The sequence below is a fragment of the Desmodus rotundus genome, chromosome 2 (assembly GCF_022682495.2).
Source record: "Desmodus rotundus isolate HL8 chromosome 2, HLdesRot8A.1, whole genome shotgun sequence".
Taxonomy (NCBI): domain Eukaryota; kingdom Metazoa; phylum Chordata; class Mammalia; order Chiroptera; family Phyllostomidae; genus Desmodus; species Desmodus rotundus.
In genome coordinates, this window is record NC_071388.1 from 89,802,946 (window position 1) to 89,830,550 (window position 27,605).

The 27,605-nt window shown below is 40.8% G+C and overlaps 1 protein-coding gene across 13 annotated transcripts in view; it reads left to right on the forward strand.

Annotated features, from left to right (window-relative positions):
• The window catches only part of PHLDB2 (pleckstrin homology like domain family B member 2), a 227,376-nt gene that overhangs the window by 121,996 nt on the left and 77,775 nt on the right, over window positions 1–27,605 (forward strand). For all 13 annotated transcript variants that reach the window (XM_045185828.2, XM_045185829.2, XM_045185830.2 and 10 more), the window contains one exon: window positions 12,949–14,288. In XM_045185828.2, coding sequence (XP_045041763.2) covers window positions 12,949–14,288 — 1,340 coding nt within the window. The remainder of the gene's footprint in view (window positions 1–12,948; window positions 14,289–27,605) is intronic.

Below are 27,605 nucleotides of genomic sequence, written 5' to 3' on the forward strand. Positions count from 1 at the left end.
AAAAGGTGTGCTGCGCACACACGGCCTGAGGTCTTACGAACATGTGTGCTCCCCTGTTTCTACTACTGCGATGAGCTGCGGGGGGGGGGGGGGGGGGGGTGCCTGGGGTTATGGATTCCAGTTCAGTGTGCTAAGTGGTCCTGCCACGGTAGTTAGAGTCCTCAGATCTGGGAGGTTCTGGAAATATAGGAGAGTTTTTTAGTGTGCCTTTCATGGAAGAGGTCATAGCTCTGAACTGTGCTGAGGTAGGTTCTTATCATTTTGACAACTAGCCACTGGGTGCACCTCAAAGCCAAGTGCACAGTAGTATATTTAGAAATGATTATCAAGTGATGACTCTTTAAAGAGGTCTTGTTTAAAGAGGTCTTTTTTTTTTTTTCCAAATGATAGAAGACATGAGTTGATTTTTAAAGGAAAAAACTGTTGGATGAAAATATTTATTGGCATTTGGTTAATGTGACTCTTACGAAAGTCAATAAAATCAAAAAGAGCTGAGATTTTCAAATCCCTTAAAAATAAATATCTCGTAAGGCAGACAGAGCTTGTCTCTGTCACCCAGGAATTCCAGTCTTCTGGGGGTTAATTTGCACCCAGTTGTCTTCCTGATTTCTAGGGATGTTTCTTAGGTGTTCATAAACAGCTTTGTGCTGAATGCGCTTCACAGGCAAGATTGTTAGAGCAGCTGGTGGTCAGTAAGAGAAACCCAAGTATAAAAATCTCTCTTTTGAGGGGCAGTGGGAAAGCTAGGGGTCGGACAAACTTGCTATACAAAGAAACAGATAAATAAGCTAGAGAGTAAGAGGCTAAGTTATATGGAGAAGTTTTTGAGAGGTTTTTGCAAGAGATCATGTTTTGGTTTAGTGTGCGTAGGTTGATTCATCTTGGGAACTGCTTTTCCTTTACAAATTCAGGGGAAGAAGAAGTTTCTTCCTGTCAATATGTAATATTGTTAACTTCAGTCAGGGTCAGCCTTTTTGCTAAGACTTGCTGCTAAGTCTAGAGTTCCTTAGAAATTGAGGTCTATTATCGTAGAGTGTATTATTGGCATATTGCACATGACTTCTCTAGATGGCACTATGCTTTTGGAATTATTAGCATCTGGAGTAGCAAAAAAGCTCAAGGTTACGAGATTTTTCCTAGATGTGTTTCTTGACCGCTGCATTGTTGAAACAGGGCAGGTAAAAGCAAAGGAAAGCCAGCTCCTGCATTCTTTTGACCCGCTCACACTCAGCCTGAATAGTGTGCTTCAGAGCGGGCAGATATTCAGAGGGGACTAGAAAATGATGTCTGGCTGCCACACTGCTTACGTCATGGCAGAAGGAGGTTTCAAAAACAGCTTAAGATTTATTAAGGAAATTGCAAGCCATGGGGATCCAGACAAAATACCTCTCACACATCCTGCTCAGTCAAATACCCATGTTGTATTGCATTATCATAACTCCGACCAGGCCTTTTTCCCACTCTGATATGCTGGAACAATTTACCATGCCCTTGGAATGTCATGGGCAACCGCGTCAGTGAAATCTTTTCCCAATTAGGTAGCTGCCACCTTATCACTAAAACATGTTTCTGTGCTGTGGTCATTTCCATTTCCTGCATTGTATGCCTGGCACTCCCTGTTGTTTAACCAGTATCTATGGGAATCCAGAAAGTTGGAGCAGAAAGAACGTCTAGTTCGTTCTTACCTTTTTAAATACGTGGAAACTTCTGCTAAAACAAGGTGAAGACCGGCGAAGTGACTTGCTCCAGCTTTAATGTCTGTTGGTCTTTTTGGCAGAACTAGGACAAGGATGGGTCTCCTGACTCATGTTCGCTGCAGCCTGTCCAGTGTCCTTTGTACTAGAATGTCCATTACAATAAAAATAACACCCTGATGTGACCATTTGCTGTCTTAGGTCTTTGGGCCAGATATAAAAAAACAGCATTGATTAAATTTAATTTAGTCAGTTTATTGATCGCTGCTGGTTCGAGCCCTTTCCCTTTTTCTTCTAAGCAAAATAAATGGTTAAAAGGTAGGTAGCAGGAAAAGGAAAAATTAAGTGTCTTCTATCGCCCAACTTGCATAACCAACCATTAAGTAATGGAAAGATAGTATCCTTATTGTTTTGTTTTGTTTACTTTATAGTATTTTTGAAATCCATTCAGCCAGTTTTGAGTTAAAGGGAAGAGCATGACGGTGAACATGTGGCCAGATGGTGTTTGTTTCTTTGCTCCTGAGCCAACTCCTGCCCTATTCCCAGTTCACGAAGATTGGATGAGGGAATGGGGAAGGCAGCTTGTTTGGGTCTGGGGAATGTTCCTTTAATAAAAGGTAACTCTTGAGAGTGTATTTTGATCAGTAGTGTGAAATGGAGACAGGATGGTGGAAAGAGAGTTTGCTCCCACAGACTCAGCTTCCAATTCAAGCCCGTAGTGGCGGCCTCAGGGTCACGAGAGAGCAGCTCTATCCCCATGTGACCCCTGTCTCAGGTCTTTTCTTGCAATTGACTTTGAGCTTGAAGGTTGCTTTTTCCTGGAGGATTCCTCTGCTTCGGAAGTGAATCTGAAGTGCAGGGCGCACAGATACTAAGACCTCCAGTGCATTACTCCAGCACTCGCCACTCCGCCTCGCGGCGGTGGTCCTGGAGTAGAGGGGAGTCTTCCTGGTCTGCTGTGAGAATCACCTTCACCCAGGCATGAATTGTTCCAGTAATCAGGAGTAAGAAATGTCTGGAAACATGAGATTAATTTGGGAACATTTTAGAAATCTTTATCTTAAACTACTCCTAAAATCCTAAATTGTTTTAGGATTCTATAAAGAACCCTGAAGATAGGGGTCTGTAATTTCCTCCCTATGGAACTCTCCCACTTTGAGAGAAGCACTAACGTAATTTAGGAATCTACAAAATAGATCAGTCTCTGTCTTAACACAAATTTGTACGAAGTGTGCATATGTTTTAATGCTTTCTGAGGCTGAAATTCTTCAGATATGGCAGGTTTGGTGGTTTTTGTGAATACTTTTTTACATGTTAACTTTCTGAAGAGATGGTTTTTATTTGGGCACAAGTAAATTTCACCTAACTGGTGAAATTTAGTTACCCACCCAGCCCTGTCTTTTAAGTGTCCTAAGTATAATGGCCTGATACTTGTAATCTGGACAATGCATTTCCTTTCAAATTTCTCCCAGGTACTTAAAAGAATATCTATTTTTTTGACCTTAATTCAATGAGGGTTAGTATTTCATACTTAAAAAAAAATCAGCAAGGAGCCACTGATACGACCCCATCCTTTGTCAAGTGAGCTGCTATAATTTTTAAGGCCAGTTTCCATGTCTTTTTATTCATTTTGATTTTCAGAATGCGTACATCCTTTACTTTTAAATGCTTTATTATGGAATACTTTCAACATACACAGAAGTTAAAAGAATGATACAGTGAGATCCCATGTACCCATCATTCAGCTTCAACAATTATCTTGTTTTACTTCCCCCCAAAACATGGATTGTTATAAAGAAAATTTCAGACACCATAGTATTTCCTTTGTAAGTAATTTACAGTGTAATTCTAAGATTAAGATTAAAAAAATAAAACCATATAATTATCACACCTAAAAAACAGTAATTAACAATATCATCTATTTTCTAGTCAGAGCTTAGATTCTCTGATCGTCTCATACATTTTTTTGAAATAGGTCGATTCTCCAAAACAGGATCCAAACAAGGCCTATGTATTGCATTTAATTGGTACATCTTCAGAGTCTCTTTTATTCTCTAACAGTCCCTTTTTTCTCCTGCTTTTGGTATTTTTCTTGTCATTTGCTGGTTGAAGACTTTTTTTCTATAGACTCGTCCAGAGTATATATAGATTTAAGCATCTTTGTGATGTCCTTTGGTGCATTCTTCTGTCCCTTGTGTTTTATGTAATAGGAAACAGCATACTTTTCATTTGAGAATTTTCCTACTATATCATTGTGTTGAACTTAATTTATAATGTATATATAAATGCTTATTGAGTTAATACCATCTCTTCGTTAAGTATTACTAGCTGCTTTAATGATCATATAAACACAAATGTGACTCCAATCAATAAAAGTCGTATCTTAATTATTTAGGTAGAAGTCAGGAATTTTGCAAGTGGGAAGGGAATTTGAATGGCCCAAATGTTTTTTGAGGTTGCTTCTGCTTTCTGTCCTCCCTGCCCTGCCTTCCTCACTGGCTGAAGAGAGTTAGCCCAGGAAACATGCATCCAAATTTTTTGGATGGTCTAGCAGGGCTGTCCAACCTTTTGGCATCTCTGGGCCACACTGGAAGAAGAAGAGTTGCCTTTGGCCATGCATTAGATACATTGTGACACGTAATCACAAAAAAAATCTCATGTTTAAAGTAAATTTGCGATTTTGTGTTCAGCTGCATTCACAGCCATCCGGCTGCATGTGGCCCGTGGGCTGCAGGTTGGACACCCCTGCAAAGAATACTTTAAAGTTCATGCAAACCTGATGTATTCAAGGTACTAGCAAAACTTTCAAAATCCCTGTAGTTGATGTTTTACCCTCTTCACTAAGAGTTCTCCAAGATTCTTAAGAATTCCTAGTATGAAACCATCTAGACTTATTTAAACATAGCCTCTGATAACTGGAGGTAAAGATCCTCATTTGATGTGCTCTACACCAGAAACTAATATAAAATAGTGTTGACTGTCAATGGAAATTGAAAAATAAAAAAATTGTAAAAGGTCACAAAATATAAAAATGTATAAGGTTCAAGGAATCTTAATTCATCTTTAAAAATAAATTATAAAGCTGACAAGAAAGACCCTCATTTGAAATATTGGTGTTATGATTACTTTCTGATTACCTTGAATACCATCTGGAGTGATTTTTTTTTTTCTTTTTAACAAAGCTTAGACTTCAGTACAGCTAGAGATGAAAGACGAGCATGGTAATGTGTGGTTGGTCTCCTTTATTGTGATAGGAACAAACCGAAACTTTTTTTACTTTTTGTCCTCACTTCTTCCCTCTGCATTCATGTTCTCATTCCCTGTGGCTCACCACTTCCTTTTGTGCTCCTGTCCTCCCAGTAGCACCATCCGATACTGTTGTACTTTTTTTAATGGTTTGCCTTACCTCTTCTTTTACATGTTTTCAGAATGTAATAAAGCAGAGGTTCAAAAGCAAAAACAAAAGAAAACGAAGAAACTTGTGTAATCCAGCGTCCTGAGACTCATATCACGGTTATCGTGGTCCTCACGTCCCCACTCCCTCCCCGCCCTGCTGTGCATCATCACCTGGGCACTCCTGGCCAGCTCGGAGGAGGCCGCACAGTGCCTAGGTCCTGAAGAGCTGTCTCTGGCAGTCACAAAAAGCCTTTGTGTGTTTTACACTGCTGTGGGCATGTGGTCAGCGTGTGTCTGTTTCTGTGTCTGTGAGTGAGTGAGTGTGTGTGTGTGTGTGTGTCTACACGCAGTAACATTTACAGCCTCCTGTTGTAATAGGCTCAACCTGCAAGAATAAAAAACTATTATCCTGCTATTAAAATACATTTATTTCTGGGGAACTGCTTTTCGAGAGATGAAAATATCCTCCTTGGAAATAATTGACCTACCTACGAGTCTCTAGTGGGTAATAAGTATTTTGTTCAAATGGGCAGATCTTTAAATGAAAAAGAAATTGGTACAAAGGAAAAGGAGTGGAATCCATTTGCTGCTATGTTTACTTGCAAAAAGTATAATAGGAGTATATGCCCACTAACAGCTTTTCCCCCTGCCCTGGGATATAAAATCTTGAGTGTGGAGGAAGCATTAAAGGAACAGAGTTTAGGGATCCTGGATGAGTGAGTGGGAGATGGTGAAGTTCTAAAGAGATGGACATGGGGGCAATGGGAAGGCCCAGGTGTAGGGATGCTCGCAGGAACTGTGGGGAGGTGATGTGTGAAGGAGAGAGGATCTGGAAACATTTGTGGGGAAGAAGTGTTTGCCAATGGGCGTGGGGCTTTGTGGAGAGGTGAGCCTTGTTTGCAGAGATGGAGGAGGCTGAGAAGGATTTAGTGGTGAAAGGAAGTATTTGTAAAGAAGGAAAGCAAGTTTGCAAAGGGAGAGTTTGAAGGACTGGGGTTTAACTAACAGTGTGTTTGGATAGTGCAGGAGAGGGAAAATAGGCTGCATTTGGGTTTCTGAAATGACCATATCGCTAAAGAAGGAAGTGGTTCTTCCTGGAGCTTCTAAGTAGCCCCCTTCTTCATCATGTTTTCTTGTGGGGATTAGGGAGAAAAGAGGGAGGGATTTTTTTGTGTGTGTTCACCGCTCTCCATGCTTAAGCTTGAAGTTTGGGGCTGACATAGACTTCTCAGTTTTTACCTTTTAGTCCTCTAAAAGCTTCCCTTCAGGCCCCATCTGTTGCTGTGGTCTCCACAGAAATACCTGCCAGCATTTATGTAAAGAATGGCACTGCTTCTGAGGGGCTGTTCTAAGCTGGTGTCTGAATTCAATTACATGTCATCAGTACATGCTTTATTTATAACATCGCTGTAGCGTAAACACCAGTGCTGAAAGAGACCAGACTGTGGACCACCAGTGTTCTGGGAGAGCTGTGAACAGCAGGCAGCCATCACTGTCTGCGACAAACGCAGAGCCAGCCCCTCAGCTCTCAGGGCCCTTTGTGTAGGACCCAGGTGGAGAAGCAAACTTTGTGATAAAGTAAAAATTTTAACCTAATGCTTCCTGATTTTTTGTTTGAGATTACTTTTTCCTGAATTTGCTTCTCATCTATATCCCTGCTTTCCCCCAGAAATATAAAATGATTTCCGCTTTCCTATCACTTGTTTTTGCAGTCTTCCTTTTGTTAATTCCTGCTGTATTGGGTGATCTAAGAAGTGTCTGTGTGCTGTGACAAAAAAAATGACAAGTAATTTGTATAATTCAGGACTCTCCAAACTGTCTTGGTATAAATTACCTTGAAAACTGCATTTATATAGGCCAGACTAAGTCTCTCTCCTCCAGCACAACACAACACAGCAAACACTTCTTTAATTTTTTTTAAACTTTGCTCCTGGGCATGTTCTCATAGCCTTGAAACCGCATCACTACAGCCGTGGCACTCACGGTGTGGTAAATTCACTGCTGGCCACACAGTTCGAAGGGGATCGGCTTCACTGAGATGGTATTTGATACAAATGGAGCTGGAGAACTAGATATTTAAAAAAGAGTGCCGGAATTGAGCCAAAGAGAAAAGAATCTACCAAGACACTTTTGAACATGATCCTTGAGATTAAGTTATCAAGTGATTTTTTTCTTCTCTAGGAAAAAAGTGCTGGAACTTTCTGAGGTATCTCTCTGAGGTCTCTTCTTGATTTCTGCCACTTTCTGGCTGACCAGGAGGCACTGTGCATTTCAGGTGAGGGAATAACGAGAGGTCTGAGGGGAATGAATTTATGGCTTGGAAAGTAAGTCCAAACGTTTCAGCACTTCAGCTTCTTTCCTGTTTAGACTCCCCAGTGTTGTCTTTTCTCTCACGTGGGCACCAGATGCCTTCTCCAGGCCCTTTCTGTGGACGTGCCTATGCAGCCATTGCAGCCCCTGGGACTGTTCCGCTTCCACAGTAACATAATGCAGTGACTTTATAATTTCCCGGAGACTTTTTTGTTTACATAAAATATACATGGAACCCAAAATAAACACAAGAGTGCAGAAACCTTGGAGTCCTCCTCGCCTCCTCTCTTACACATGTTAACACAGACCTCCCCTGCACAGTGGGGCGGGGGTGGGTGAGGGGTGGGTGGCTGCTGTTTGGCACTCCGGCAACACCAGTGGTGTTCTTCTCACCTTCCACCGAGCTCCTTTCTTTTCCTAACCTCCGCTGCAGTCTCTGATGCATTCTGTCTGCAGAGCTCCCTCCTTGCTGGGGACTTAAACCCAAACTCTTCCATCATATTCTTCATCCTCCTGCCTCCCCTCTCCTTGCCCACACCTTCATCCTCCTTCAAGGCAGGTTACTGGTTACTGTTGCGCACATAAGAATGTCCAAGCCTATAGAGAATTTTTATAAGAGTCTACTTGAGCCAAACAGGATTTGCCTGGAAGCAAGACCTCAACATACTGAAAACAACAATGCTTCCTAGAATGGCAGTTTGCATTTCAAAAGTGTGTTAACCTAGATGCATAGAAATACTGGACAGGGTTTGCTTAGGGCAAAGATAAACCTTTTACTAAAGAGATTACATGCTCGGAGCGTGAGCAGGACGACCCACGATGACCTGCCCAGTTAGGAATTTATGATCGGATCACCCTGTGGGGTTAGTCTCCATAAAACCCCCTTTTTAGTCCTCACTGTTCTATATTCTCCTATCCTTTCCCCATTTCTAGACCTCCACTCAGGTGATCTCACAGGCAATGAAAAGAATACTCCAGAACGGGGAAGGAGAGAGGTGTCAACAGCCGTTCTTGTCACTCCGGGGGTCAGAAAGGCCGCCTGTGGGGCAGATTCTCCACCTTCAGAGTTGCGCTGATTTGTGGGATGGAGAGATGGCGGGCCGAGGGGAGTGTACGTATGCACTCAGCCACGGCCGTCAGCTGAGCTTTAGGAAAAGGAATGAATGCCACATGTGCACTCAATGAATGATGAGTCTTTATATGTACAAATTTTCATGTATCTTTAACAGGCCCGATTAGGTTGAACTAAAGACCTGGGGAGTCAAACATGAATATCCCTTTAAATATTTTCTGGAACGTCCTTCCATCCAGATCATCTGTGACTTTCTCCTGCAAATACGCGCGGTGGAGCAGTGTTGCATGGCTGCTTCTCAGATGTGGCTTATTGTCTGCAAATGTCCCGCTGGTCTCTCCCTGGAGGCTGTCGAGCAGATCCTCTTCCAGCCGATACTGTTTTGAATATTTTGGTATTCTATTTTGACTGGCCAACAACACTGTTTTAGTAATTAAGTAATTTCTATTTTTTCTGTAAGACTGTTTGTGAGGTGGAGGGCGAACCAAGTGTCGCCACTCTAGTGAGGGATAGTGAGGCACTCTGCAGTTTATCGGCCCAAAGAAAAAGGGGATAGTTTGGTAGTATTTCATTTGGGTTGACTAAGTAGCATTAGCAAGTGCAAACAGGTTGAAATATATTAATACATTTTACCTAAAATAACATCAATACCTTATATTTCTGAGTCAAAAATTAAACTTTCAAGTATCCATTTGGACATGAGGTGTTAAACCCTTCAAGCCCGTACTGTTAGGGTAAATATTTAATAGGCAAAGTTGGGGCTTCTGCTTAGCTTTGACTTCTATTTAGTCACACCTGCTCTGCCTTGCTTTCTGGATTGCTGTGTCTGCACATTGTGGGAATACCTGTTCTATCTTAGTTCTGTCTCTCATTTTGTATATATTACCTTGAAACTAAAGCCTTCCCCAATGACCTCAATTCTCTTTTTGTTTTTTCTAGCACCTTACTTATGGATCTCCTTTTGTATCCTTGTCTAAGACATCCTAAACGGTTAGAGGATGCTGTCCAATTTAAGTCACTCCGAGGGCAGGCGCCTGCCTTGAACCCTGGACAGCATGTCTCATGCAGTGGCAGAGGTGGGAAAGGGTTAACTATGGGAGGGAAATACATGATTATTAAGTACAGTTTATCCCAAGAAGGTTACATCTTTGATTTTTAAGGATCATGATATGGAAAATAACTGGCTTTTTTTCTACACAGCTTTTATTCCGTCAGAGGCAGGATGTCTGCTGGATGTACCAGTAGTTTGGCCTGAAATGGACTTGGGATTTAGTTTGTCGCCTTAAAATCACAACATTTCAGGTGTGGGGGTGGCTTTATGCTACCACTGGATAATAGCCATCAGATTCCCTTTCTTTCAATAGGACTTAAGTTCATTGTCATTTCTTTCCCCCAGACTACCACTCTCGTAGGGCTTAGCCTCCCTTAATGCCCCTTCTGTCATTTCAGTCCTCTACTGAGGTATGTATGGACCACACTGTTAGAGCATTTGTTCATGCGTGTGTCTCCCGCTTTGGACTGTAAGTGACTTAAAGGCAGGACCGGGCATCTTTGACCACATCCTTTCCAGTGCCTGGCTCAAGGCCTGGTTTATGCAGGCACTTACTGAGGATTAACGCCTTCCTAGTAACGACTCCCAAATCTCTGGGGCTTGTGGCAGCCTAGGGTTGGCAAGGGCCCTGTTCCACGGTGTCGTCATTGAAGAGTGTGGCCTCAGGCAGCCTCCGCAGGCTTGGATGTGTGCGGGAGGATGGAAATGGCGACTCATGCTCCAGTTCTTGACAGTTCAGCTTGCAACTGACATGTCACTTGCATATTTGATTGCTCAAAGCAAGGGACATGGCCACGTGTAATGTCATGGGGATGAGGAAGAGCAACACCGCTGTGTTTCTGGAAGGAGGAGAGCAGGAATATTAGTGGGCAACATTAGTGCCTGCATATCAGTGTGTGATATGTGGTAGGCACTTCATACCTACTTAATGAAGTACCTAAAACTACCTGTTGAGATTAAAATTTTTTCTATACAATAAGCAGAACCACATGAAATCATAAAGTACCCTAGTAAGAACATTTTTAAAAAATGGGGATACCAATATTATTGTCTAAGGTATGTTCAGCAAACATCTGGAGACTTAAAAATAAACACTCTATTTATACTGTTCATATTAGGAAGGGTGTTGTATTTGATTTTGCGGTTTTTTCAGATGTATAAATGTAAAATGGGTAAATTGTCATAATTAACATTTTTGCCTGAGCCATTTAGAGGAGTTCAGAAGATTTGTCAAAGTCTTCAAATATTTGCATATTAAGTTAGTCTAATCAAAAATTCTTTAAAATAAACTTTTTTTGGAAGAGCTAATACCTGGCTCAAAAATTGGTCAGGAGCTTAGGTAAAATAAGTCTAATTAACCTGAAAATGAAGTATTGCTATAGGTTGTATTTTACTTTTTTACACTAAAGTGGTTTTTTTTCTAATTGTTAAAGTAATCCAAATGCATTGTTTAAACTGTGGAAAATACAAACTACTATGAGAAAGATGAATTAAAAATCACCACCTAGATAAAACCACTGCTAAGTTTTTGGCATGCTTCCAGTCCATGGTTATTCTTGGTGTAGGAGAAGAGGCATATAGACCAGGCAGTAGAAGATACTGGCCTGTGTAGGGAGGTGGCAGTGGAAATGGTAAGAAATGATGAGATGAGAATATGTTTTAAGGACAGTGTTGGTAGGATTTGTTGGTAAATAAAATGAGGAAGGACATGATAGAAAAGTGATAGAGGATAGAAGACTTAGTGAAGGAGGGAGTTCCTTAATCCCCTCATGTTAAATAAGGCCATAGTAGCCTCACTATGCACCACCTGTTTTCTTGTTTCCTCAGTTCAAAGATATGTAACTTGAGGGAATTGGCCAAAGTTTGCTGGGACTGCAGACCAACTGGAGATGAAGATAGTTGGGAATAGAAGGGACCAAGCCTAGAGGTCATCTTGGTTTCCGTGCTCCAAAGGGGCGTGGTGAGACATGTCTCAGACCAGGCTGCCGTTGCTCTCCAGGTCTGAATGGTAGTAGTGGACAGTTGCCGAGAGGGGTGTTTGTCTCAGGGGCAGAGGTGGTGATGTTCCTGAGGAATGAAAGGTCTGGCAAGGAAGAGCCAAATGCAGGGCCAGATTCCAGCTGTGAGGCAATTCTAAAGGAGAATTCCTTTTCTTTTTTTGAGGACATTTCAAAAGATAATTATGCTTTTATCCATCAGGGCAGGGCTTTCGGTTGGAAGATAAGGAACCCAAGGTGGAGCTTGTTGGGGGAAACTGCAGCTTTATAGGGTGATGTATACTAAGTCCGTTGCCAGGATTTAAGCAGCCAGGCTGTTTCTTAGGCCCACTCTGTGGACAAAAAGCAGCTCCTTATTAGGCTGTCCTGAATATGCCTGCAAAGTCTGTGAGGCTGAGCAGGCAAGACAAAATTCCCTGATCTGGGGCTGGGAGGGAGTGGGGAAGGCTGTGATTGAAATTAAAATCTTGGGTCCTTGGAGTGTCTCACCTACGGGACAGTGGGAGTCAGGCGAGGGTGGAGGTAAGAGAGAAATGTGAGATGTAACCCTCTTCCTTCATCTTGTGGCCTAGTAACAGAAATCGTGGAAGATAGAATCCTAATCTGAGTCTTGAGGAATGGGTGGGTTCAAACAGGTGCAAAAGATGGAGAAAGGTGCCCCTGAGAGAGGAGGGAGTTTGAGATCAAGGATCAGCGTGGTGCACATGGAGTTCTCGGGAACTTGAAGGATATGTCAGTTTCAGGTTTTAAAAACCCCATCCACCCTATCTCTGATAGGGCAGTAATTTGGGGAACACTCTTTCCTCTATTTCTTCTATTACCTTCCTTTTCCTGAGGGTTGCAGGAGCTGTAAGAAGTCTTTTTTGTTGAGAAGGTTTGTTGTGACCTTTCTTAAAGAAGCATCTTCTAACCTTGATGTTTTTGGTCAGTGTCTCACATAAAATGTTCTTTCTCTGCCAGAGTATGAATTTTGTTTCCTCGGGACTTTACTTTTGAGCAGTTGATGATTCTAGCAGAGACATCTAAAGGAAGGTCCATTATTACCTCATCCGTCCCTTTGGGTGTTTGCTAGGTGCTCAGGAAGCAGGTGGTCCACCCAGGGCTAGAACACTAAGGGGAAATGCTCTTTTTTTTATGTGCCAGCCTAATCCTTCACCTGTGTTTAGGGATTTGTTCCTCTCAAATATCACTGATGTTCTCTTGAATTATTTTTTCTTTTGAACAAAAATATCCCACAGCAGTGGTCTTCATTGTCCTTCATTTTGCAGTACACTTTAGTTAGGTTTATTACTAAAAGAGAGATTGCGTTTGTTAATTACATTAGGGCAGGCTGCAAGCCTATTTGTTCAGATGTGGGCTGACAAGTGCTTGGTCTTTCTAAATCTCCTTTAAGTAAAACTTTCTCTCTCTCTTTTTTTTCCTTTACAGATTCCAGCAACATTATGGCAGAGCATAGCCACATGCAGCAACAGAATGGTAGTTTAGATGCAAGCTTTGCGGCAAGTTCCCTAGAGAACGATTCCCAAAACACGATGGAGGAGAGCCTGAGCCCAAAGAAATATTCTTCCAGCCTGAGATTTAAAGCCAATGGAGACTATTCTGGTTCCTATTTAACCCTCTCACAGCCTGTGCCTGCGAAGAGAAGCCCTTCCCCTTTGGGAACCAGTGTCAGAAGTAGCCCCTCCTTGGCCAAAATCCAGGGAAGCAAGGCATTCTCTTATGATGGAACTGACAAAAATATTGCCGTGAAGCCTCCCACTCCTTTACGCAGCGCTTCACCCTCCCTCAGCAGCTATGCACGTGGGAAGGCAGACTTTGATCATTTTTCTGGCCGGGACAGTGAGAGGTCCTTGAGGCTGTCCGAGAAGCCTCCCTATTCCAAACATAGCTCAAGGAATAAATCCCATGACAATGTGTACTTTCTCGGAGGGCTGGAAAGCCGAAAGGTGTCTGGCTCCCTTCTGGCCATGTGGAATGGAAGCTCCCTCGGTGACACTGGCCCCTCCCCCATCAGCAGATCAGGGGCAGCGAGCATGCCGTCAAGTCCAAAGCAAGCCAGAAAAATGAGCATCCAGGACAACCTGGTACTTCCGCCCAAGTTGACCAGACACAGGGAGCCGGCATCTGAAAACATCAGTTTAAGAACTAGGAAGTATTCCGGCAGCAGCCTGAGTCACATGGGAGCCTATAGCCGATCGCTCCCCAGGTTGCACAGGGCCACAGAGAACCAGCTGAAGCCTCTCAGTTTGCCTCCAAGAAACTCTGTGGGCAATTCCAAACGAACAAAATTGGGGGAAAAAGATCTACCTCATAGCATAATAGACAATGACAATTACCTGAATTTTTCTTCTTTGAGCTCAGGGGCTTTACCCTACAAAACCTCTGTGTCTGAGGGCAATCCTTATGTAAGTTCCACACTCAGTGTCCCGGGCAGTCCTCGCATGGCTCGGAAGATGCTTCTGGCCTCCACCTCCTCCGGTACCTCTGATGACCTTGATAAGGCTTCCTACTCCGGGACCAGCTCAGGCCATTCATTTCCTGCCGTAGAGCCAGACAGAGTGTTTACGGCCAGGAGGAACTTCTCTTGTGGATCTGTCGAGTTGGATGATGCAGATTTGGAGAGCCTCAGACAGGCCTCAGGAACTCCCCAGCCTGTCCTTCGGGAGCGGAAAAGCAGCATTAGTTCCATTTCAGGACGCGATGACCTGATGGATTATCACCGGAGGCAAAGGGAGGAGAGACTCAGGGAGCAGGAGATGGAGCGATTGGTAATCATCCGACTTGACCTCACTGTTTCATTGAACAGATTCTTGGAGACAAACTCCAAGGATTTATGTGGGCATGTAGAATTTCCTTGGCCACTGCTGTCCCTTCCTAGAATTTCTACTGCTCTCTCTCCTCTTCCCAAATCACTGTTTTTAGTCACCTGTGGATATTGGGTAGGCTACATATGCCCAAAGTTATGTTAAGTTGCTCTTCAGAGTTCTCACAGGTAAAAATTCTTGAGAAACCTAACAAAGGTAGTTGTGGATTTTACTGAATTTCTTAGGTCCTACGAACTTCTTCTTTAAAGGCTGTGAGGAAACGCCAGCTTGTATTATGTATATCATCAAACTTGCGTGTACGTGGTATGATAGAAGTAATCAGTGAAACCACAATGCATCGAGATCTAGGCAGGACTTCGTAGTAAGTTGTCTGGAAAAGTGAAAGGTTGCGTAAGTGGTTCTCAACCTCTTTTCTGCACTGTACACCCCACACATACCTCAGGCTCCCTGCAGCCGTGTCTCTCAGCACCCACAGTGACTGCCAACTACACACAACCAAAGTTGTTTGACGTATCTTCCTCTATTTAAAATGGATGTTTGCTTGTTCTGCAAAATATTGAAAATAATGATAAAGGAAGAAACATTCCTTGAGAGTTTCATAATGAGTGGAGAGAAACTACTACATTTTTCTGCTCTTTTTTCTATAAAGCATAAGGGTTTTTTAATTTCTTTTGTTTTTGCTTATAGGATGAATAGCTGTCAGAGATTATTTTGATTCATTAATGATGAATTATGTATCTCTTTAATGAGGGAAGCAGCAGGATGGTAAAACTGGTTTACAAAGGTGTAAAAGGAAAAATATTTTAGTTACTAAAAGAAAGTACGCTGGAATAAGATTTTGGAATCATATATCAGACTAGTTAATGCCCAATAGGGCAATTCAGTTGTAACCTTCGGATTAATTATAGTGAACAGAAACTATTGGCATCTATACAGGACAAAATTTGTTTGACATTTTAGCAAAAGAACCACTTGCATTACTCATAGATGTGATAAGTTAATGTCTATTCTTCCAGGGCTTCCAAATACCGTAGTATGTGACAGTGAATGAAAACAAGTGTGTGTATACCCTCAGAGAGAGTCATTCCCTGGGTGGGTCTGTTAGATGATGCTCAAATACGACAGTTTCCTTAGCGATCATGATCTCCAGAGATTTTTCATGGTCACAAAAGGCATTGTATTTGGGCTGGATTCATTGGCCTAAGTCCAGAAGAAGTTTTTTTTAATGTAATCTTCATTGTATTTTTTCCATTACCATTTAATGCCCTTATACCCCTCCCCCAAGCAGTCACCACACTGTTGCCCACGTCCATGAGCCCTTTTCCTTTCTGCTCAATCAGAAGGAAGTTTCAATTAACATATGAAAGTCGTATTGTATATGGATAGCAAACTTAGCTCTATACTGTGCTGAACAACTATTACTTATGAAGCCAGAGAATTAACTTCTCTATCTAATCATTTATTAAAGAACTTAGCAGAGCGTTTCAGTGGTTTCCATCACTCCAAAGATCTTCCTCAAGTGCTCTTATTTACTCTTTTATTCCAAGGATATGAAACCGGTCTGAAAATTCACTGCTGCTGGGTTTCATCTTCAGCATTTTGAAGTGTTGGTGAATTTCTTTTTCCTCCAGTGTCCCCACATCTGCTAAGGTTCCTGGCAATCGAGTGACCTTCCTTACTGCTTCCTTACTGGAAAGCTGGTACTTTGTCAGCCATCTATAGGTCCTAATGCAGCTTCTTGGAAAAGCTTTGTGGGTACTGGCTCCGGTTATTTTCCCTAATAATGGGCTTGTCATAGCTGATGAAATGAGGCTATTTTTAAGTATGACACTCTAGGTTTGGCCTCTGTTGCATGGTCTGTTTGTCTGATTACATCCCAGTAAAACCAAGGACAGATTATTCTTGAGCCTCTGCAAGTCATGTTACTGCCATTGAAATGTAAAGTGTTTTAGAAAAAACATTTCTCCCTGAAATCTGGGGGAACAAGAAGGACCAGCTACCATTAAAAGAATGTTTCATTTAGTTTGCAAAATCATACTCAACTAAATTGAAGGTTAGAGATAGATCGAGATGAATGCTAAAGGGTTTTCCCATCAGAAAACAGAACATTGAAAATAATACCCATAAGTTTCCAAAACACATATTTATATTTAAAAATTAGATTTCCTATGTCAGTTCCATTAGTTCTATGTAATTAATTCTTATTCCTCTGCATCTTGGGGCATTAATTTAATTATATGAAATCCTCTATTTCTGGACTAAGAGAAGTCCTGAAAATCTGATTTAGCTGCCTGTTACTGAAACAGTCTCATCCTTTACTTGTCTATGTAATGTCAGCTCGGAAGCCTCTACCCGTAAGTCTATTCTTCAGACTATTAAGAGTGAAGAGTACCTGATAAAGTTCTGTCCATGAGGCTCTGAGACTGTCTGTCTTCGTTAAAGGCACATTTTAGAGTATAACTTAAGCAGAGTCTTGAGGTTAAGAGTAAGTGACCATGGTTAATCCTTGGCAAATTTAACAAAATCAGCAAGAAGGACAGTTAAAAATCTATCAGGGCATAAGATGTTGCTCTTTGTTAGTCACTGTTTCGCCTGAGGGTAAAAACCAGAGGATGAGGACATTGGCATATATCCAAGGTCTTTCTATAAGTATGTGATCTCCGAGCTTATTTGTATTATATATTTTTAAAATCCTCACCCAGGGATATGCTTATTGATTTTAGAGAGAGAGGAGTGGGGACTGAGAAAGAGAAAGAGAAAATGTCAATATAGAGAGAAACATTGATCAGTTGCCTCCTGCATGCACCCCGACCAGTGATCGGACCTGCGCCCTAGGTATGTGCCCTGACCGGGATCAAACCTACACCCTTTTGGTGTCCTGGACCACAGTCCAACCAGCCGAGCCACCCAGCCAGGGCATGTATAACAGTATTTTACCCAAACAAAATTAGCCTGGGAAGGGCTGAGCTGCTCATTTGATTTGACCAGTCTTCCTATGCAATTCTTAACAATGTTGACCTATTTGTAAATAAGAGACACAGCAAACAAACCTAATTATCTGTAACATTTTGGGGGGTTAGATTAAGGAATAAATCTTGTGACTGCCCAAGGGTCCTCTGGGAAAATTTAAAGATAATTCAGATATGACAGCTATCTGGGAAAATTGTGTTTCAAAATTTAGGGTCTGATCTTGGGAAGGCAAAATCAAATATTAACCAGCTGTCTGCGCCTGTGAACAACAAGTGTTTGCAGTTTGGTTACCTAATAATTAAGTGGCGATAGGTCATTTTATAAAAAACAAGAAATCTTAAGTCATCTAGAAATGAGAAACTTTTTTTGTCATTTTAAATATGCAAGGATACATCCCAGTAAGCATAATGCACACAAAGTTACTCTTGTGAGATTCTGAAACTCTGCTTTCTAGGCAGATTACATAGAAAAATACACTTTTACTGCCTTTTGTAAGCATGGGCTGATGTCTCCAAGATCAGTGTATCATTTTGATAGAGATAACTGCATTTCAGTTTGGCATTACTAGGACACTTGTGTCATTTTTAAGAAATAATTAAGAAATAATTACTTCATAAATAATTACCAAAGTTTTACAAATGTTGCCAAAAATTTAACATTTTATTGTGTCTTTATAGCGTAACTCTTTGCAGGTATTATAAAACAAGTCAAATCTCCATTTCTACAAAGCTACACTTTTTAAATTTTCATCAACTTTTGTTCTTCACGGTTTTCTTCCAAATACGGGAACAACCAGACACTTTAAGACAAAGGTACTTAAAGGTACTAGAAATTATGTTTCAGCTGATACATCATAGAACATAATTACTATTGATATAAAAGGTTGGTTACCATTATAATTTTATTTAATTGAGTGCAAGTTATATATTTTTCATAATCTTAAGCATCATATGGAAGTAATCTTGGCTTATCTCTTCAGTAAACTAATATATGACATTTAAGACACTCAGATAAACTAATCTCTTTATGAGAAACCAAATCCAACCTATTGAAAAATGAATTACACTTGTGTTATACTATACATACTGATAAAATAAGGCAAAGATATAGAGCTGTTTTAAAAATAAGATTTATCAAATCAGTCTGACTTACATAAGCATTCACTTTAATCATGTAAACTTATTTTCTAGGGGAAAATGCTTATAAAGTCAGCAGTTATGATGAGAAAGATCTTTTTCTAAAAGAAGAACACATTAAAATTATTAGAATCATTTTATTTTCTAGAACTTGGGAAATGTTAGATTTATTTAAATGCCATTACTCACTATAAATTAATCAGAAGCAGAAGTCCTTTATTTTAATTTATTATTGTCCTTAGGATATAGGAAAATATTTTCCCCACACACAGTGGTTTTCCCCCCTCAGGTACAGAGACACAGGTGGATATAGAACTTATAGTGTAAGTTCTACTGCTTCAGTTGCAGGTGACGAGTAAGCTCTGGAACACGAAATCTCACTCTTCCAGATCTCACCAGACCGGTGGCTTATCTGCTGGGCGCAAAATATTGTCCTGATTTGAACTCACAAGTAGGAAAAACAACCAACAAATTAAAACCAACAACTAACAAATGTCCAGTCAACTCTCACCTGAGCAAGAGTAGATTTCAGTTCTACCGGACAGATCACTAAGTGGTCAGACCATAAAACCCACGTCCCTGTCAGTGCTGCCACCAAGGGGGACCATTGGCTGTGTGCAGACCAAAACCCAGATCAAATTTGGCCGAGAATCAGAAACAAAAACAAAAGCATAGGGTAGGAAAACAAAACCTTCAGAGAATACCGAGTCAGTGAAGGTGAAGTTCTGCCATCTGGGATTCACTCCAGGAGCCAAGAAAAGCTCTGCCTGGGCGCCCAGCCCGTGAGATACATACTTCATGCACAGTGCAGTCCACTTGGACATTTCACTGGGACCTCCAAGTTGTCCAAGCCTGATTTTCAAAAAATAAACAGAACTCTACACAAATACAGAATGAAGAGATGCCAAAGATTCATTGAATTCATTAATCAGGAAACCAAGCAGGTATAAAGCTGGTTCACAAAGCACAATTTCTGTGGTATTTTTTAGCTTAGCTTTAATTATACCAGTGTTTCGTCTGGGTTTTTTTTTTACTTGTTCAATCTTTATTTGAAAACTCAAGGTAATTATATTGAGTCTTAAAGGCTGAACCCTAATTATGAATCTCCAAGGACCTATTAATGAGGCATAATAATTTTCTTGGAGTCTACATTAAATAGCTTCCAACTGCTGTGCTAGTTGAGCTGTTTAGTTTTTTAAAGTAATTTTTCTTCCTTCTTTCTTGCTCTCAGCTGCCAAACCTTGGTTTTGTCATTGTGCCAGCCTTTTCTTTCTTTTTTTTTTTAATGATTTTAGAAATCAGATATCAAGCCTTGTTTAAAGATATTCCAAAACTAACAGTTACTAGGCGTGAGTGAGGTCTTGAGAGGGTCGTGTGTGCATGAAGTGTGTGCGCTTCTGTTCATAGACCTCATGACATCATTAGGGCTGGTCGGTGGTCCTTTAAACTTCCTGGTTCTGAGCTGTTTTCCATGTAGGGGTAATGGGTGAAGCATCTCTAGTGAGCTCAGATGCTGATTGTTTGACAAACAGATGTTCCAGAGGCTACAGAAAGCATTACAAAGTAGCCAGAATACTCTTGTTCATCTCATTTGATACCCTCCCAGTAACATAGAGGGAGTGATGGCCATCTTGTTCTTCCTATGGTTGGGGGCAGTTAAAGTCGTTTTAGAAAAGCAAGGGGGAAACAACCTTAAAGCAAACCCAACTGCTGTTAAGAGTATTCATTTGGTTCCATTACCAAAAGCATCTGTGCTTCTGTGGAGAACCAATGCACTCCCACAAATTGCTTTGCAGCAATCCAATATTTACTTTCTGGTTGACGACAGTCATCTGCGGTGCCCTGATAAACAACCTTGTCGCCACTTAGAGCTACGTAAGACCAAACTTGGCATTCATTTCTCAAACATGTACTGCGATGCCCGCTCTCATCAGGAATCATGGAAGAGGGCTTTCTAACTTTTGACGTGCATATTGAAGATGAAGGTTGGCTTTCTTTCAAGGCACATATTAGTGTTTCCATGGTAGTTATTATTTGAATAGGTGAAATGTCTGGATCAAAGATTCTCCACTGTTTGGAAGGTAGTTTGCAACAGCTCCCGTGGAAGCAGTTTATAATGAAAGGATTTAAAATCGTAAGAGGCTGGGACTGTGTCTGTCTTGCCTACCGCTGTCTGTCCACCCCCTAGCCAGATGACTAGAGTAATGGGAAGAAAGGCGTACCTGTTAGTTTGTGAGGACGGGAAGGGGATGTTTTTGATACCCATTTCTGGCATTCCTTGAGGCTTCCCGTACTCCGTGCTGTAGGCCGTGTTCCCCTAGTTCCCAGACACTTCAACCTTAAGTGTATGCACTTCGTTCCAGGTGACAGTGAAGCTCTATGCAAAAGAACACAACTATCTCAGCTTAAATGCATTCTTCTTACTCCTAGAAATGGAGAAATTTACTCCAATTTTCAATGAAAAATGAAAAGGTGAAAATGAACTATTGTTTTTTATTTTGAAACTTTTATAGCATTCTTTGTGAGAATTGGTGCTCTCTAGGTTCATACGAAAACCAAAACTTGTGTACTGTTGAGTAGACCATAGACCTCTGATGTTTCTAAAAGTAACTAAAAGTATAATTGAGCATATTTAAGGAATTATAGAATTCCATAACAGAAGAATATATGTTCTCTAACTTTATGGTGATAAGACGCAGATACTATTTTAAAGACCTGAGAGTAAACAGGGTTTATAACTAGGGAAAATGGCGTGGAAACCTGAGCAGAGCGAGGATCGCCAGGTGAAAGTCACACCGCCGCCTGCAGCGTGTGCGTTGCTTCTCCACCTGCTTCTCGCTGCGTCCACTTCAGTGGCTCCTACCCCAACAGGGAAATTAGGGCATTCACACCTTTTTGTTTTGTAAATTTGACATCATTTCTTGGTGGGTGCAGAATGGATAATGTTAAGAGAATGACTATTGTTGCTCAGCCATAGTACTAATTTTTTTTTAAGAAGAATGTGTTTGGAATGTGAAGGCAAACCTCAGTATTGAAAACTGTTTTGGCCTCTAATCTGACTTGAAAGGCATCTCCTTCCTGATGTGGCCCTTCCTCTTGCTACATCCTGACTGTAGTTTTAATTTTTAAAAAATGATTGCAGTAGTGGGAAGTGAGCCAGCTCAGCTGCAAATGGGGTGAGAGGTTGGCTTCTCTACCCAAATAAACTTGGTGGCTCCAGCACTCTAAAGGGACGTTAAGAAATTACGAATTTCTTCCTACGTTCTGAGTCAGAATGTCCATTATCATATTAATTGATTTAGTCTTCAGATTTAGCATAGCCTGCCTTGTTTCTGTGGATCCTTGGCTTGCTTAGCTTTGATGTTTAAAGCAGACTGCCAATTCTTTGCCATTCTCTGCCTGCTTTCACTTTGATGCCTTGTTTGGACGGTTTATAGAGTCTAGCTCAGAAATACAATGTGAGCCAATAAATGTGAACCACGTGATTTAAAATTTTCTTAGGTTAAGAAAAATGAGAATACAAGTGAAATTAGTTATAATATATTGGACAGCACAGGATTAAATGGTGATGCTATTTATTGCCTAAACAAGTTACCCATTCTCCAAGCCAACTTCTTTCACTTCTAATAAAATACAAGTAAATCTGTAACTAGTGGTAATATAAAAAAAGACTTTACCGTTGTCAGATCACCTTGAGGCACTAGAGAATAAAGACTTCATCCCTTAAAAAGCAAATTGCTCGCACATATGTAGATGCCCAGTAAATACTGAAACAGCCAGCCATTAGCAAATGAGGGTTGTCAGCTGTCCCCCATTAACTTAGAATAAGAACAGTTATTGCATTATTTTTCTTCTTCAATTATAGGGCCAAGAGGGAGCTGAAAAAGGAAAAAGTAGTGTTTCGCAATAATCTAGTAACTACACATTGGGGAAACACGGAGCTAGTCCTAGTGTAATTCTGTGTTACCTTGGTCTGTGACAGTTACTACTAGAAGCAGGTGCTTCTGTATTTGAAGGCAAACCCTAGGCTCTTGTTACAGCAGCAGTATACGCTGCTGCCTCTTGATGGTGCCACACATTTAAAAATCCCTGCTCAGAATCGAGGGACCTGTGCTGTGCATCTTACTTAGCGTGGTGTAGCATTCCAGGGCCAGATGCTGAGATATAGAAGGGAATTTAGACTAAAAGGAGGTCCTGTGTGCCACCACGTTGGCTATTGGAAAAGCCTCATTCTTTTTTAGAAACGATAAATCAATATTTATGAAGACTCATCATTACATAAGAAATAAAGGCCATTAATAAAATTCATAGAAAAATGTACAAACTAGATGAAAATTCAAAATACAGTGTATCTATACCAGCAGGTATATGTGAGGGGAGTGGTGAGGGAGGACTATTGATACTTGCAAGGAAAAGTGATTCCCATATTATTGTCAAATTACTTAGCATCTCTAAATTAAAAGCCATTTATGATCTACCTTTTAAAAATTTCTCATCAAATAATAAGTTTATGACTGTGCTGGCTAATTCTGACAGTGAGACTTTTTCTTCCCCAGTTCTAGAAAAGTTTATGGGAATATTTGCTATGAAGAATGTTTTTAAAAGTTTGAGCATTTTTTAACAAGTATTATACAGTAATTCACACAAACACATTCATCACTTTTTCAACGGAAGAATTTTGATTCAGCCATCTCAAATTGCAGGTTAAGACCTATTAGAAGGCACTTAAAAAATATTAATATTTTATTTTGAGGAAACTGTAGATTCACGTGCACTTATAAGAAATAATGTGGAGAATTTATGTACCCTTTGCCCAGTTTCCTCCTGTGGTAAAATATTGCAAATTATAGTGCAATTCTATAACCAGGATATTGAACTTAATACAGTCAAGATACAGAGGAGTTCTAACACCACAGGAGTTTATCCTGTTGCCCTTTGATAGCCACTCCCACTTTCCTACCCTCACCTCCTCCTTAACCCCTGGCAACCGCTCATCTGTTCTTCATTTCAAGACTAGAACATAAATACAATGTTATGCTATGTAGCCTTTTGGGTTTGGCTTTATTCACTCTGCATAATTCCCTGCAGACTGAGGCAGACTGTTGCATGTTGTTGCCTCTCTCGAGCTCCAGTTATGGGGTGTATGCTGCAAAGAGAATCCCAGGAAACTTCGTTCTGTGTTTTTCCCTTGGGTCCTACTTCCTAGCTTATTTGCTGCCTTTTCTCCATGTTTCAGAGTCTTTTGTGTTTGTCTTATACATTGTAAAATGTCCAGGTTTCTTGGTTGTACTTAGTGTTCCTTCCCAGAGCAGAGGTCAGTGAGATTAGTATTCCAAAGTTCAAAACGTCCAAGAATTTTGCTCTGGTGACTTCTAAGTGTCTGCAAGGCAAACCTTTCTGTCAGGACATGGTCCCTTGAAGAATTCTGGTTTGGAAAAATTGATGTTTCTTACTCAAAATGGCTAAAACCATGTCCCAGATCTGGGATTGTAATTTAGATTTCAAGAAAAGACAATTTTGAAAAAATGCTAAGTAGAAAAGAAGGAACAAGATTCTCAGACAATTATTAATCATTTTCATTATAAAATAACAGAGCTGGAATTTTGAAAGCCTGTATTTTCTATCATATCACAAAGTTGTCCTAGGAGAAAGGAAAATGTAGATACTTTCCTAATATCTCAAATATAGAAAGAAGACATGTTATTGCTTATTCTGACTTTTTCTACATAAAATGCTGTAGCATGCTCTTTAAATTTCAACACATAATATTACCCATGTGATAATCTCTCAAAAATAGTTGCATCACACACCTTTTTTTTTTTTTTACAGATAGACTTTCCTACTTTTTTATATTATCAACCTCTTTATGCATGAAGAGTTCCTTATATTTTTTAGGACAGATTTATTTTTAAATGTTGAGGATTTAGCTTAAGGTCTTGATACCTCTCATGCACTGGTTTTTTCTTAACAAAGTAAAATATTACATAATATTCTAAAATTATATAAGTGGATTGTGTTTTAAAGACTGGTTATTCAGGGGAAACAAACATATTCTTTGAAACTTAAGCCAAGGTAAAAATGTAAACAAATGACAGTACTATTGGACATTTCTCCCATTTCTCTATTTTATTTATTTATTTTTGTTATATTTTATTGATTATGCTATTAGAGTAGTCCCAATTTCCCCCCCTTATCCCTCTCCACCCAGCAGCCCCCACATCCTCAGGCAATCCCCGTGCCTTTTTGTTCATGTCCATGGGTCATGCGAATAGGTTCTTTGGCTACTCCATTTCCTATGCTGTATTTTACATCCCCATGGCTATTCTGTAACTATCTATTTGTACTCAATCCCCTCACCTCTTCACCCATTCCTGCACACCCCCTTCCCATGTGGCAACCATCAAAATGCTCTCTGTATCCATGGTTCTGTCTCGGTTCTTCTTCTTTGCTTTGTTTTTCAGATTCAATTATTGATAAGTATTTATTGCCATTTTATTGTTCATAGTTTTGATCTTCTTTTTCTTAAATACTGGGTTTTGCCATGTATAATGTGCACCCATGTTTTTGTGTGCATTATATATGGGATTATTATACCCATGGTATGTAATCATTATACCCATATATAATGCACATCCTTATTTTTCCCTCAAAAATTTGGGCCAAACACTGTGCATTATACACAGCAAAATACGGTAAGTCTCTTTAACATTCCATGTGATGACTTGGTGATTATAAACTCCTTTAGTTTTCTCTTGTCTGGGAAGCTCTTTATCTGCACTTTGATTCTAAATGATAGCTTTGCTGGGCAGAGCAATCTTAGCTGTAGGTCCCTGCTCTTCATAACTGAAAATTTCTTGCCAATCCCGTCTAGCCTGCAAAGTTTCTTTTGAGAAATCATCTGACAGTCTTATGGGAATGCCTTTGTTGGTAACTCTCTGCTTTTCTCTTATGGCTTTTAAGATTCTCTTTATCTTTAACCTTTCCCATTTTAATTATGATGTGTGTTGGAGTGGGTCTCTGTATCCATCTTGTTTGGGACTCTGTGCTTCCTGGACTTGCATGTCTATTTCCTTCACCAAATTCGGAAAGTTTTCTTTAATTATTTTTTTAAGTAGATTTCCAATTTCCTCCTCCTTTTCTCCTTCTGGCACCCCTATGATGCAAATGTTGGAACACTTGAAGTTGACCTATAGGTTGCTTGCACTCTCCTCGATTTCTTGGATTCTCTTTTCTTCTTGTTCTGATTGATTGTTTTTTGGTTCCTCATGTTCCAAATCATTGATTTGATTCTTGGCTTCATCCACTCTGCTGTTCTTTCCCTGTAAATTGTTCTTTATTTCAATTAGTGTATCCTTTGTTTCTGATCATCTGTTTTATGCCGTTGAGGTCCTCGCTGAGTTCCTTGAGCATCCTTATAACCAGTGTTTTGAACTCTTCCTCTGATAGATTGCTTATCTCCATTTTGTTTAGTTCTTTTTCTGGAGTTTTGATCTGTTCATTTATTTGGGCCATGTTTCTCTTTCTCCTCATTTTGGCAGCCTCCTTGTTTCTTTCTATGTATTAGGTAGAGCTGCTAAAACTCCCTATCTTGGTAGTGTGGCCTAATGTAGTAGGTATCCTGTAGAGTGCAGTAACACAGCCTCCCCTATCACCCAAGCTGGGTACTCAAGGGGTGGCCTTTGTGGGGGCTGAGTACACTTTCCTCTTGTAGTTGAGTCTTAATTGCTGTTGGCAGGTTAATGGGAGGGATTTACCCAGGCTAGTCAGCTGTAAGGACTGAGTATGACCACTGACACTAACCTTGGCCGTCTGTGGAGGATCAGCTGTGCAGGGGCACAACGGTGGTGCACCAACATGGTCTGTAGCTGTCCACAGGGTGTGCAGGCTCTGAGGTATCCTAGGTGGTGAAGGCCAAGGTCAGCCCCCACCTGTGTTTTGCTTGGGGCCACCCTTTCTGAGCTATAAAGCAGTCTGAGATGGTTGCTACTTGTGCTGGGCCTGGGGCCACTTAGCAAGGAGTGCAGGGGCTGGAGGATCACTGAGGTCAGCTGTTGCTGCTTGGGAAAATTTAGTAAGTTGTGAAGTTGTGAAGTGTGAGCCAAAACCAGCCAATCATATGGAAAAACAGCTTGGTTGGGCCTGTAAGTTAGGTGGGATGGAGCCTCTGAGGATCTCCAGTGTGGGGCCAAGTGTTAGCCAACTTCATGGAGTCTCCAATATGGCACCTGCCTGCTGGCTCTGTGTATGTGAGGTGAGTGTTCAGAAAAGGGACAGTGGTCTGCTCGCCTTGATGCCAGACACTTCAGTTCCTCCCTGTAAGCCACTGGTGCCTATCAAGATGCTACCCCAGTGCTGGAGCTCAGAAGGAGTGATTCTGAATACTTTTTTGTGGGGGTTCTTTAAGAGGAACTGCTTGGAACTCTGGAAGTTCTACCAACTCAATCCCCACTGGTTTTTACAGCCAGAAGTTGTGAGGACTTAATCTTCCTGGCACTGGATCCCTGGGCTGGGAGCCTGGTGTGGGGCTGGGGCTCCTCTTCCTGAGAAATCCCTCCCTAATTTTTATCTACCACATGTGCATGTGGGACCAGCCCATTTCCTGTCTCCACCTCTCCTACCAGTCTGGATGGATGTGGTTTCTTTAATTCCATAGTTGTTGGACTTTCATTCAACTTGATTTCTGATGGTTCTGAGTGATAGTTCTTCTATATTTTAGTTGTAATTTTGATGTGGTTGTGCGAGGAGGTGAGCCATGTCTGCCTACGCTGCCATCTTGACCAGAAGACCTATCCTGTATCTTTACTTGTGGGGAACAAGAGCATCATTATTTTTAACAGAAGGGTCTCAGGCACCTTGTAGATTTCTCTTCTGAAACACTGTCTATTTAAGATGAACAATATCTGGAATGTTTTCCTTAGACACCAAGTGGAAATTATGATTATAGTGACATGAATTTCTTTTCTTTATAGCTAGTGTTTTTTCAATCTACCAGGTGGAGATTTCTGAAAGCAGCACTGAGCTTCCTTCGTAAAAAGTCCTGATGTATTTATTATAAAGCACTTACCCTATTTCTGGTCAATTTACTCCTAATTTTCCTGAAAAAATGGGAGGTGCCCCATCTCTTACAGCGCTCCCAATCTGCACACAGGCAGGA